This window comes from Odocoileus virginianus, chromosome 3 (assembly GCF_023699985.2).
Source record: "Odocoileus virginianus isolate 20LAN1187 ecotype Illinois chromosome 3, Ovbor_1.2, whole genome shotgun sequence".
Classification (NCBI taxonomy): Eukaryota; Metazoa; Chordata; class Mammalia; order Artiodactyla; family Cervidae; genus Odocoileus; species Odocoileus virginianus.
The window spans coordinates 15833259-15845437 of NC_069676.1; the positions used below are offsets into that span (position 1 = coordinate 15833259).

The window sequence follows — 12179 nt, forward strand, 5'->3', positions numbered from 1 at the left end:
CCCAGCCGCTGGCTTCCCAGAGTGCTCCGCGGCCGTGTGGAGCGAGGCCTTGTTCCCGCGTTGAGCCGCCGCTGCCGCCGCCTCCTCCTCAGCTTCAGCCTCCGCGTCAGGCCCGGCCTCGCCGCGCCATGTCGGACTACAGCACGGGAGGACCCCCGCCCGGGCCGCCGCCACCCGCCGGCGGGGGCGGGGGGTCCGGAGGAGCCGGGGGCGCCGGGGGAGGCCCGCCACCGGGCCCGCCGGGCGCGGGGGACCGGGGCGGCGGCGGCCCCGGCGGCGGCGGCCCCGGCGGAGGGTCGGCCGGTGGCCCCTCGCAGCCACCCGGCGGGGGCGGCCCGGGAATCCGCAAGGACGCCTTCGCAGACGCCGTGCAGCGGGCCCGCCAGGTGAGGAGGCCGCGGGCCCGAGGGGCGCGCGGGCGGGCGGGGGAGGGGGCGGGGTCACGTGCGCGCGCGCGGGGTCGCAAGGGGGGGGCCGGGGCCGCCACGGGGTCACGTGGGGCGGTAGGTGGGGGCCGGGGCGTCCCCAGAAGCCTGGTATGGGGCACTCCCCCTGGGGGTGACCCCCTGCTGGGGGGAAGGGTCGTCTGGGAGGGGTCACCCAAAAGCGGCAAGTGCAGCGTGGGGACTCACTTTGGGGTTCCCACTCTTTAGGACACTCTCTACTCCTAGAAGCAGGGGTTCCGCCTTCCCGGGAAGGTCTTTCTGTGCTCCCACCTCCCCATCAGGGCAAAGGGCCCTCTTTGCTCCCAACTTGGTCCCTTTTCTTCCTGGTCTCCAGGAAGCAGGGACTTCAGGGGGTTAGAAAAGTCCTTCCTCTTGAACCTGGAAAGTAAAGAGGGGACCCTGTGGCTGCCAGGCAGTGGCTAAGCGTTTCGTTGAAATGGGGAGGGTAGGCCTAGGGACTGACTCTTTCTGATGCTTCAGGTCACTTGCAAGCACCCTATTTCTCTTCTGGGGAGAGAAGGGAAGGGTCCCTCCGCTGTGTTCTAGGGCATGATGACTACATGGGAGTTTCACATGCTGATGTGTGACCTCCCCGGGTGCCCCACGGCCTGAGGGGAAGAGGTCCATAGAAAGAGAGGACTTTGCCGCCCTTTCAAAAGGAAACTGACCTGGCTCAGGCCATTGAGCGCTTTCTCAGTCAGAATTGTCCCCAAAGCCTCCACCACAGGGAGGTCCCATTAGGGGAACGCCCTGTTCCCCTCCCAGTATGGTCTGTGGCTTTCACCCTAGACATGAGATAGAGTTCTTAGGTGCAGTTGATATGATTGACCCCTCACTCCCCCACCCTCCCTGGCTTAATTGAGAAGCAGCTAAAACAAGGAGAGGTGGTGCTCTGTGTTTGATTGGGATAAAACCCCATATGGGCATCCCAAGAGTTTAGGCTCCAAGTTTTTGGTTGAAGTTTTAGAGAGGTTAAAATATAGATCCTCAGCTCATGGTTTGTGTGTCTTTGGAAAACTTGTAGTAATCCTAATGCCATACTCTGGTTTTAAATTTATTGGGTTGGGGTTTATTCAGTGTTGTTTGTGTGTCCAAAATGTAACACGTGTTCCGAAAAGGGCCTTTTGTTTTGGTCTAGATGAGGGTTTCAGATGCCTTGAAGCAAACTTCCCTAAGATTTGTTCAACAAATGGAAAGATTTTGAGGGTGTGCTCTTGAGGATCCCAGAGGCCTGGGTGCTTGGGCAAGGAAGTGTCTAGAGGCTCTCCCTGGTGGAGGGCACCTGAACTTTTGCTCCTTTCATCCCTAGAACAAATCAGTGTGGGTTACCCTCTGGCCATGAACAGTTTAGGCCCAAATTTGATAGAGAAAGGGAGCTTCTTTGAAATTCCTGAATAACTCTGGAACTCTGAAGCCTTGGGTGGAAACTCCTAGAAATGTCTTAACCAACAGTGAAAGTCGCCCAATCATGTCCGACTCTTTGCGACCCCATGGACTGTACAGTCCATGGAATTCTCCAGGCCAGAATACTGAAGTGGGTAGCTGTTCCCTTCCCCGGGGGATCTTCCCAATCCTGGGATCGAACCCAGGTCTCCCACATTGCAGGCGGATTCTTTACCAGCTGAGCCATCAGGGAAGTCTTAGCCAACAGGCTCGTCCCTAAATCCAGGGAATGCCACTCCCAGGCCAGACAGCAAGACCTGTTGGGCATTCATGAACCAAAGAGGTGAAAGGTTGACCTGAGCACCACGGAGGCTGGCTTTGAGTGTAATTCTTCTCTGCTCACAACTTCACTTCTAGATCGCAGCCAAGATTGGAGGCGACGCAGCTACCACAGTGAATAACAGCACTCCTGATTTTGGTTTTGGGGGCCAAAAGAGGCAGTTAGAAGATGGAGGTAACTACCTGCCTTGCTGGAAGGGCTGGGGGCAGAGAGTGAAGTGCCTTTGTTGGAATGTGTTTCAAAGTGAGGGGAGCCCGCTGCCATTTGGTGTTTTAAAACCTCAGCAATCCCAGCTTTGTTCGTTCTTTTTGTCCGGGCTGCCGTCCTGAGGTATCAGGTGGCTGAGAGGAGGGCAGATTGATTGTGACTAGGTCCAGGGCGTAAGTTTTCAAGGTTGTTCCTCCTCTTCTGCTAAGCTAGGGTTCCCCTCAGGTCCCATGTCAGTGCGTTGTGGCTGACCCGGAGGCGTGCAGCCTAAACTATCAACTCACTGATCAGCCTGCCTTCCCCAAGGCAGATTTGGGCATGAGCTGGAAGTACTGGGGTCACCATCATTTTCCCCCTGTTATAAAGGGCTCTTTATCCCTGAGTGCTGGTGGTGAGAGTAGGTCTCTTATTCTCCTGTTTTGTGTTTGATGTTGAGGGTGGGGGGCAGGAGGCTTGTTTGCTAGGACATGTGGCACCAGCATCAGATTTGAGGCAGCTGTGGGTGGGTGGGCACTGCATCTGACATCCTCTTTCTTTTCACAGACCAACCAGAGAGCAAGAAGCTGGCTTCCCAGGGAGACTGTAAGTCCACTTGGTGACACCGGCAGAGGCCACTTCAGGATCTTAAGAGGTTTTAGCAGGAAGTACTCTCCAGAGGGGAGCTGGAAGTACTGAGCAGACAGCACCTCTCCTTTATGGAGGCTCTTGATGTCCCTCCAGGGCCCATGAGACCCCAGAGCCTGGATCGTGAGGCAGCCACCTCCGAGCATGGCTGTTGTGAGGTGGCCCCATTGCGCTCGCTCAGGGAGGCTCAGAGGCATTGTGATGTAGCTTGTGGTCCCTTGCATGGCAGGAGTGCCCAGCACATGGTGTTTGGGGTCCCAGAGAGGAGCCGGGCCAATTTGTCCTTTGGGTTTTCTCTTTACAGCCATGAGTTCTCAACTCGGGCCCATTCATCCTCCCCCCAGGTAAGTGATGGTTTGGAGAGCAAGTCGTTTCCTTGTTGTCTCTGGCCTTTCTTGCTGACTGGAGGGAGGGCTCTGTCTGGGTGCTGGGCTGTACAGGGCTTTGTCTTACTCTCTGGTCAACCAAGGAGAAGACTGAAAGGCAGAAGGAGCTTCGATTGTCCTTCCTACTCACTGTCTGTGGGGCCATAGGGAGCATAGGGCTGTGGCTGTTAGCTGTAATGGGGAAGGGGGTTCTCTGCGCCCCTTTGCTTCCTTTGTTGGATGGAGATACTCAGAAGCCCTGCCGTCCTTTCTCCTGGAAAAGACTGGGGACTGGCCTTGACCTCTCACCTGCTTCTGCGGACTCTTCTTCCCTGAGAGCTGGGGTGGGGGTGTGTTCCTTTCCTACCTTTATACCTTAGAGCATTCTCTCTGAAGGACCATGTTCTTTTCTTTTCTTTACTATTGGCTAAAATTTTGTGAAATGCAGTAAAAACAACTCACTAGAAGAATGAAATGAAAATGATACAAAACCGACTTTTTTTAAGTTAGGATCTATAGGTATTGGATGACGCTGTCAGATTGCTGTGAAAGTGTCCCAGGTTCTCTTGCCCTGAGTTGGTGGGCAGCACTGGTCCAGGGGGTCACGCCACACCAGGCTAAGCCTCTTGTGGCCCAGAGTGGGAAACGGAGGCCCCCAGAGGTTGGGTGGTCTGCTGTGGTGTGAGGGAGCCCCCATGCCCTTGTCAGAGTCTGCTTAGGCGTGTGGGGACTTGGTCCCCATGTCGCAAGAAGCAGGACTTCTGGTTTTGAGGGTCTTTTTTCCAGGAGGCCTTCTGGCTCTTCCATCCCCTCTGCTGCTTCCTGACTTGAGGCTGACTCTCATTGTTTCTCTTTGTAGGACTTCAATGACAGAAGAGTACCGGGTCCCAGACGGCATGGTGGGACTAAGTGAGTGTGGGCCACTGTGACCCAGTGGGTGCCCATTAACCCCTGCCCTGTGTCCCCCCAAGGGCAGTCTCTCAGGAGAGCACCTGCCAACCCTGAGACCTGTGGTCTGAAAGAGCCAGTTGTTTTTTTTTCCCCTCATTACTTACAGTGGAGATAGCTATTTGCATGTAGTTTCTTTTGTGGTTGGAAATCCCAAAGATGAGTCTGTTGATATTTTTTTTTCCTACTGATGCCTCCTCCCCCTACCCCTCTGACCCAGGCCCAGGCTCTGGGGCAGGTGCAGGAAAGGATGAGTGGAATGGGGAGTGATTCCCTGGACAACCCCCCAACCCAGCTCAGAGATCTGGTGAGGGGCACCAGAAGGGGCTGTGCAGAAGCATAAGAGGCCGCAGGAGCACTGAAGGACCCTGTTGTGTTGTGTGATTTTTGTTTGTTTTTCGTTTTTGTTGTTTTTTTCTTTTATTTTGAAGGAGCTGTTTTGTGTTTACTCTCTCATCCATCCTCTGGGCAGGGGGGCTCTCAGCGCCAGCCTCCCCCCATCCATCTCTGCTCTTCTTTTTCTCCACCCAGTCATTGGCAGAGGAGGTGAACAGATTAATAAAATCCAGCAGGACTCAGGCTGCAAAGTCCAAATCTCTCCAGGTAGGGGCACTGGAGCTGGATGGGGATGAGTGACTGTGCTGGGGCTCTTGGTGCTTTCTCTCATGATCCCCTGACAGCCGCAATGGGACGGAGGTGAAGTGGGCTGGTGTTACTGAGCATGCTGTGTGCCGCCTCAGCACAGCGCCACAATGTGTAGCTGCAACTCTTGTCTCCATCTGCTTTCCCTGAGCGGGGAGGGCTAGAATCCAGTTCAGGGAGCCACACCCCAGATCCCGCTCTGACTGTGTTGCCACCTGAGCTCCAGCACCTGTGGGAAAGTGTGAGGCAGGGGCGCTCCTTAGGAAGGACAGCCTTGAGGTCAGGCCTGGTTTAAATCCAGTCCTGCCTGCGCCTTGGCAGTTACCTGATTTGCAGGGGGTTCTGAGTGCTTTCCCTGCCTAACATGTAGTTCATTGACTGGAAGGTGCTCATATGGGTGGTGATGGAAGGGGCCCAGTTTGGGACCTTCTGGAATCTGCTTCTCCTTCCATATTATTTTTTCACTAGAAGTTTTGCCTCCTCTGCTGGTCTTAAAGCTTCTTGATCTTGGCCGTGCAGAGAGCACCCTCCCAAGTGTTTGGGGAGGTAAATTGATTTGTCAGGGTGCCGTACAGTGGCAGAAGTAGTTGTCGATTGTTCCTGGAAGTCTCATCTCCATGGAAGGTCCTCCTGGTTGTCTGCCCAAGGCATTGACTCAAGAAAGCACTGACCCTCTCTCCTCTCCTCTCCTCTCCTCTCCAGACAGCGGTGGCCTACCTGAACGCAGTGTGTCCTTGACAGGAGCCCCGGAGTCTGTGCAGTAAGTCTCTGGCTGGGCCTGTCATCATGACAAAGTGGGTGGGCAAAGCCCACCTTTGAAGTTGAGGGTGACTCCCACACCATGTTCCTCATGCCCTCCCTGCTCTGGGGGGCTGCTTAATGCAGTGAGTCTCTTGAGATCTGGGGAACCTGGCCCAGAATAGCCCCAGCCCTAGGGATGGGCCCTCTGTCAGGCCTGCGGTTTGGAACCCCCTTTTCTGGAAGCGGGGCTGAGGCTCCAGGCAAGCATTCAGAGAGCACCTGTTCTTCCCCTTTCCAGGAAAGCGAAGATGATGCTGGACGACATTGTCTCCCGGGGCCGCGGGGGCCCCCCAGGCCAGTTCCATGACAATGCCAATGGGGGCCAGAACGGCACAGTGCAGGAAATCATGATCCCCGCGGGCAAGGCCGGCCTGGTCATTGGCAAAGGCGGGGAGACCATCAAGCAGCTGCAGGTGAGGGTGAAGTCTCCTGCCGTCCCGTCCCAGGACACCCTCCTTCCCGCAGCTGTGCCTGTGCAGGCCACAGCCCCCGCCCGCCCCCAAGCCAGAGCCCTTCGTCCTTTTGGACCAGGCATGACCCCCGCCCTGGGAAGTCCTTGGAGGGCTCAGCACTGACGTCACCTTGGTTACACAGGAACGGGCTGGAGTGAAGATGATTTTAATCCAGGATGGCTCCCAGAACACGAATGTGGACAAACCGCTGCGGATCATCGGAGACCCTTACAAAGTGCAGGTGGGCGCCCCAGGGCCAAGGGGGTGGTTCTGGGGAGCAGAGAGAGGGCAGTGGATAGGCTGGAGATTTGGATGCAAGTGGAGAGATTTTCTAGAGCACTGGCTCTGAAGTCAGCCCTGGACTCATTCTCTGTTGAGCTCCCTCCCAGCCGTCTGTGCATGAGCAGGTGGCTTCCACTGGCCTCAGTCCAGAAAGCCGGGGTGCTCACCATGTCCACCTCTTAGGGCAGTGGGTAAAGATCCAGGCAGCTTGCATTGGTCCTTAGCTCTGGCCTGTGACCCTGGGGCATGCAGTGGGGCAGCAGTGTTCGTGCGAGCACCACACTTTGTATGTTCACAGCAAGCCTGTGAGATGGTGATGGACATCCTGCGGGAGCGTGACCAGGGCGGCTTTGGAGACCGGAATGAGTATGGGTCCCGGATCGGTGGGGGCATCGATGTGAGTGCGGGCCTCTTGGGTGGATGGAGCGGCAGGGGTGGTGGCTGGCTTGCGAGCAGCAGGAGGATTGCAGACAGTGACAAAGCCCAGCTGATCCTCCTTTGTCCTGGCCGCCCTCAGGTGCCAGTGCCTAGGCATTCTGTTGGTGTGGTCATCGGCCGGAGTGGGGAGATGATCAAGAAGATCCAGAATGATGCTGGTGTTCGGATACAGTTTAAACAAGGTCAGGGGCCAGCTGGGATCTGCTGAGACTCACTCTTGGGGGTCCAAGACGGGCAGCTTGACACTGGGGTTAGCGTCTGCAGTGCCTTGTTACTCCTAGACCACCAGGACGTGCCTTGTCCCCCTCTGGGGCAGCCCCGTAAGAAAGTGAATGACAGGCAGGCTTCCCGAGGTGAAGAGTGTGTTTTCCTCTCCTGCCAAGCTGTCCTCTCCCTCTCCTCTCAAGGGCTGTCTTGACAGGCCACCTGGGCCCCTGGGTGAGATGAGCTTTGAGGCCCCAGACGTGGGCGTCTGCCCAGTCCAGTGGTCTTAGGGGAGGACGGACTGCCCGTGCTTTTTGAGAGATTTGTTGTCAGTTCTAGGTTCTGCCAGGCGTGTCTGCTAGTTCTGGGGGCACCAAGTGCGGGAGGGATCCTCACCTGCTCCTGAACACGTGAAAGGCAGCCAGCGGCACTTAGACATGTTCCAGACGGGGCTTGGCGTTGGGGGTTCGGAGTTGTGCATCTCTTGTAACTGTTTTTTGGCTCTCCTGTGCTGCCTCAGACGATGGGACAGGTCCTGAGAAGATAGCACACATCATGGGACCCCCAGACCGGTGTGAGCACGCGGCGCGGATTATCAATGACCTCCTCCAAAGCCTCAGGGTGAGTGATGTCAGGTGTGCTGAGTGGGAGGGCAGGCTGGCTGCCTGCATTAACCATCCTATCTCTTCTCTGCCCTGCAGAGTGGTCCCCCAGGCCCTCCAGGGGGTCCTGGTATGCCCCCAGGAGGCCGAGGTCGAGGTAGGGGCCAAGGCAACTGGGGCCCTCCAGGTGGGGAGATGACCTTCTCCATCCCCACGCACAAGTGCGGGCTGGTCATCGGCCGAGGTGAGTGGCTCCTCCACAGGCCTCACCCCTCCCCTTGCTTTCCTCCTGGTCTCCGCTCACTGCCCATGGCTCCTGCAGGCGGCGAGAATGTGAAAGCCATAAACCAGCAGACAGGCGCCTTTGTAGAGATATCTCGGCAGCTGCCACCCAACGGAGACCCCAACTTCAAGCTGTTCATCATCCGGGGCTCACCCCAGCAGATCGACCATGCCAAGCAGCTCATTGAGGAGAAGATCGAGGTGGGTTCAGCTCAAGAGGGGTTCTGGGCACCTGGGCCCAGCTCCTCCTCCTCCTGTTCCACTGATCTCGTCCACTTCTCCTTTCTCCAGGGTCCCCTCTGCCCAGTCGGACCAGGCCCTGGGGGACCAGGCCCTGCCGGCCCCATGGGGCCCTTCAACCCTGGGCCCTTCAATCAGGGCCCACCTGGGGCTCCCCCTCAGTGAGTATTCCCGCGGACTCCTGGGATGTGGGGGGTCATAGTGTTGGCAAGGAGGCCGGCAGGCCCTATGTCCGTGTTCCTCACCACCGAGAAGGCCATTCCACCTTGCAGAGGTGCCAAACACAGCCCTGGCCAACCTGTTAGTTTAGAGATGCCATTTTTAAAAGATGCTGTGGGTGTTAGCCCTAGTCTCCACTCCACATGTAGATCCTGTAATCCTGTGTGGTGTAGTGGGGGATTGTCACATCCTTGAGTCCACATGGCCTGTGTCGCTTGCATCAGTCAGCTAACACCTTTCCCTGGGCCAGGAATCTGCAGTTCCACATAAGGGGTGCTCTGGGCCCCCTTCCAGGTTATGGCCGTCCTCTGCAAGGACCCTGGGGTAACCTGGCTCATGTGTCCCTTGTTTTCACCCTCAGTGCTGGAGGCCCCCCTCCTCACCAGTACCCACCCCAGGGCTGGGGCAACACCTACCCTCAGTGGCAGCCGCCTGCTCCTCATGACCCGAGTGAGTATAAGGATCTGAGCAGGGCAGTGGGGAGGGGCCAGTTACCTGGCCACTGCTTAGCCCACACGCCCTCTGCCTGCAGATAAAGCCGCCGCTGCCGCTGCCGACCCCAACGCCGCCTGGGCCGCCTACTACTCACACTACTACCAGCAGCCCCCAGGCCCCGTGCCCGGCCCGGCCCCGGCCCCCGCGGCCCCGCCCACCCAGGGCGAGCCCCCGCAGCCTCCACCTGCTGGCCAGTCGGACTACACCAAGGCCTGGGAAGAGTATTACAAAAAGATCGGTGAGTGTGTGGGCCGCCGTGGGAGCTCCAGTCAGCCAGGGAGGGTTGGGCGAGAGGGTGGCCACATCCCCGCCTGTCCTCTGACCTCGGGGCCTGCCCCCACAGGCCAGCAGCCCCAGCAGCCTGGAGCACCCCCGCAGCAGGACTACACGAAGGCCTGGGAAGAGTACTACAAGAAGCAGGGTGAGCTGGCAGGCCACAGGGGTGGGACCAGGCGTGCCGGCATCCTGGCCTGCTCACCCACCCTCTGCTCCCCCACAGCTCAAGTGGCTACCGGAGGGGGTCCAGGAGCACCCCCGGGTTCCCAGCCAGACTACAGTGCCGCCTGGGCTGAATATTACAGACAGCAAGCCGCTTACTACGGACAGACTCCAGGTCCCGGCGGCCCCCAGCCTCCGCCCACACAGCAGGGACAGCAGCAGGCAAGTGGGAATTGCCACCCTCCTCCTCCTCCTTTCTCCTTCCAACCCCCGGCCACCGTCCATCCTGCCTTAGTGGGTAGCGCCGGAAACCCCTTCCCCTGCGGGGTGTGTCCTTGATGCCTGCAGCGGGGGCCGTGTGGCCAGAGGTCTCCGGGAGCCCCCACGAGCTGGGGGAAGTGTGCGCTGGGTCCAGAGGTTAAAGAAGAGGCCTCTCCGCCGGCCCGCTTGTTCCTGTGTAACGCTGTCGTGATGCTGGGGGAGAGCGCGCAGCAGATAAAAGGAGGAACTGTTGAACTGGTGGGTAGTCCTGGGGGTGGGGGGCAGGCCATCCGCTCAGCCGGAGGTCGCCATCCCGGCTACTGACTCGCTCACTCACAATCTGGCCACTTGGGAAGAAAACGGATATTTTTGCCCCTCTCTGCATTACTCTCATGGTTTTTGTTCTTTTGACTCTTATTTTTAAACCCACGATCTCTCCCCGCGTGTCCAAGTGACTGTGTGTGCTGCCAGCTGCCCCGTGGGGCCCGGCCACAGCTCTGGGGGCCGGGGGCGGTGCCAAGGGGCCCGGCCGCAGGGCCCGCCCGCCACGCCCAGGCTCGGCCTCTGCTCTCGCGCCTGCGCCCGCCTCGTGTCCCGGTCTTGTCTGTGAAGTGGGCATGACGATCGCTGCCACCTTCCAACCTACCTCACAGGGGTGTTGTGGGGACACCGTGATCTCTGGTTGTCATGTCGTGATGCGCCGGGAGCTGCCCGCCCGCCCGCCTTCCTGAAGACACAGGGCACCCCTCTCCCCGCCGCCCCCAGCCCTGAGCGCTTCTCTCTCGCTCTCTCGCTCTCTCTGTGCGGCCCCTGCTTCTCCTTCCTGTGTCACTCTCCTCCATCTCAGAGCCAGTCTGACTGCAGCCAGTCCCAGAGCACTGACTAGACAGCTACAAACACATCCTTCCAGCCTGCGCTTGCCACAGGCTCAGGAGAGGGGCTTCCTGGCCCCCTCCTTGCCACTTAACCCCAGTCTCCCGCCCCGACCCCCTCCCCACCCCGTAGTGACCAATTCCTATCTCTTCCCTCTCCGCAGGCTCAATGAATCGAATGAATGTGAACTTCTTCATCTGTGAAAATCTTTTATTGTTTTTTTTTCCATTTTGTTCTGTTTGGGGGCTTTTTTTCGTTTGTTTTTTTTCCGTTTGTTTGTCGAGAGAGCGATGGCTGCCAAGGGGGGTGCCGGGGGAGCCCTCCCTGTGAGTGGCTTGGGGGTCGTGGCACGGGCAGTGCCAGGCTCTCGCTCTCTCGCTCATTCTGTGTGTCTCATATGCTTTTTTTCTTTCAAAATTGGGATCCTTCATCTTGAGCCAGCCAGAGAAGATAGCGAGAACTAAATCTCTGCAAAAAAAAAAAAAATTAAAGTTAAAAACTAAAAAAGCAAAACAAAACTTATAAAATTATATATATATATATAAAAAATCTCTATCGTCCCCCACCCCGCCCCAGCCTTCCTGAAACTGCCTCTTTCAGGAGAAAGCAATTCATTCACTCCCTGCGACCACCCTTGGCCCTCTTCATGTTTTTAAAATAAACTTTTAAAAAAGGAAACAAAGTCACTCTTGCTATTTCTTTTTAGTTAGAGTTGGAACATTCCTTGGACCAGGTTTTGACGCCTAGGAAAGCCCATCCTCCACCCCGTGCCAGGCAGCCCCTCCCTCAGCCTGTCTGCTCCTGCTCTCGCTCCTCTCCGCCCAGCTCCGCTCCCCGCCCCCGCGCCGCCGCCCCCCGCCCCCCGACCCCGCCCCAGGACTGGTCTGTTGTGTTTCATCTGTTCAAGAGGACATGGAAACGGAAAACAATTGAGAACAAAACAAAAAATTGTATGGCAGTTTTTACTTTTTATCGCTCGTTTTTAACTTCACAAATAAATGGTAACAAAACCTCCCCAAGTCTGCTGGGTGCCGTCTCTCTCTCTCTCTCTCTCTCTCTGTCTCTCTCTCCCCCCCCTCTCCCCCCATAGAGTTTTGAAGCAGATGTTTGTTCTTTATAGATGTTGTAAAAGCCTGATAATGGTGATTGGAAATTATAAGCTTTGTGTTGTATTGGGTTTTTTCCTTTATTTTTTTTTATTTTAAAAAAATAATTCTAAGAGACGATAGTTTTCTGCAGGCGCATTGTGCTTTCCTAACTCTCACCCCCCCCCCCCCCCCCCATTTTTTGGTTAAATAAAGTGCTTTTTGTCTAAAACTGCGTGCCGGCCGCAGTTGTGTTTCTAGAGGAAACAAGTTGAAGAGGAACAAGGCTTGGCCAATGAGAGTCGGGTGGGGGCCCCAAAAAACTTTGCCTGAAGTCTGGTCTTGCAGGAAGGGAGAAGCAGACAGAGCCCCAGCAGACCAGTTCCCCACCCCTTCATCCCCAGCATTTGTCCCACTGGGAACTTGGGGAGCAGGGCACTCCGGAGGGTCCTTGGGGACAGGTGTTCCCATGGATACAGCCTGCCGCTGCTGGAACAAACCCACACAGTGCTTTACGTGATCCGGTCCTCACTGTGGCCTGTTTGGCTGGCG

At 57.1% G+C, this 12179-nt stretch overlaps 1 protein-coding gene across 2 annotated transcripts; it reads left to right on the forward strand.

The window, feature by feature from the left end:
* The first annotated feature begins 16 nt into the window (after positions 1-16).
* Positions 17-11556, forward strand: KHSRP (KH-type splicing regulatory protein). Of its 2 annotated transcripts, XM_070464849.1 has the most exons (20): positions 17-386; positions 2247-2343; positions 2920-2958; positions 3305-3344; positions 4225-4274; positions 4845-4916; positions 5658-5715; positions 5995-6169; positions 6351-6449; positions 6789-6887; positions 7008-7110; positions 7653-7753; positions 7834-7978; positions 8057-8217; positions 8308-8417; positions 8837-8925; positions 9008-9208; positions 9314-9391; positions 9470-9630; positions 10706-11556. In XM_070464849.1, exons 1-20 carry the CDS (start codon positions 129-131, stop codon positions 10712-10714), a joined length of 2145 nt encoding a protein of 714 aa, XP_070320950.1. In that variant the 5' UTR covers positions 17-128; the 3' UTR covers positions 10715-11556. The 2 variants fall into 2 exon arrangements, with proteins under 2 accessions (XP_070320950.1, XP_070320949.1); XM_070464848.1 differs by having other exon boundaries at positions 9470-11556.
* Positions 11557-12179: the final 623 nt, after the last annotated feature.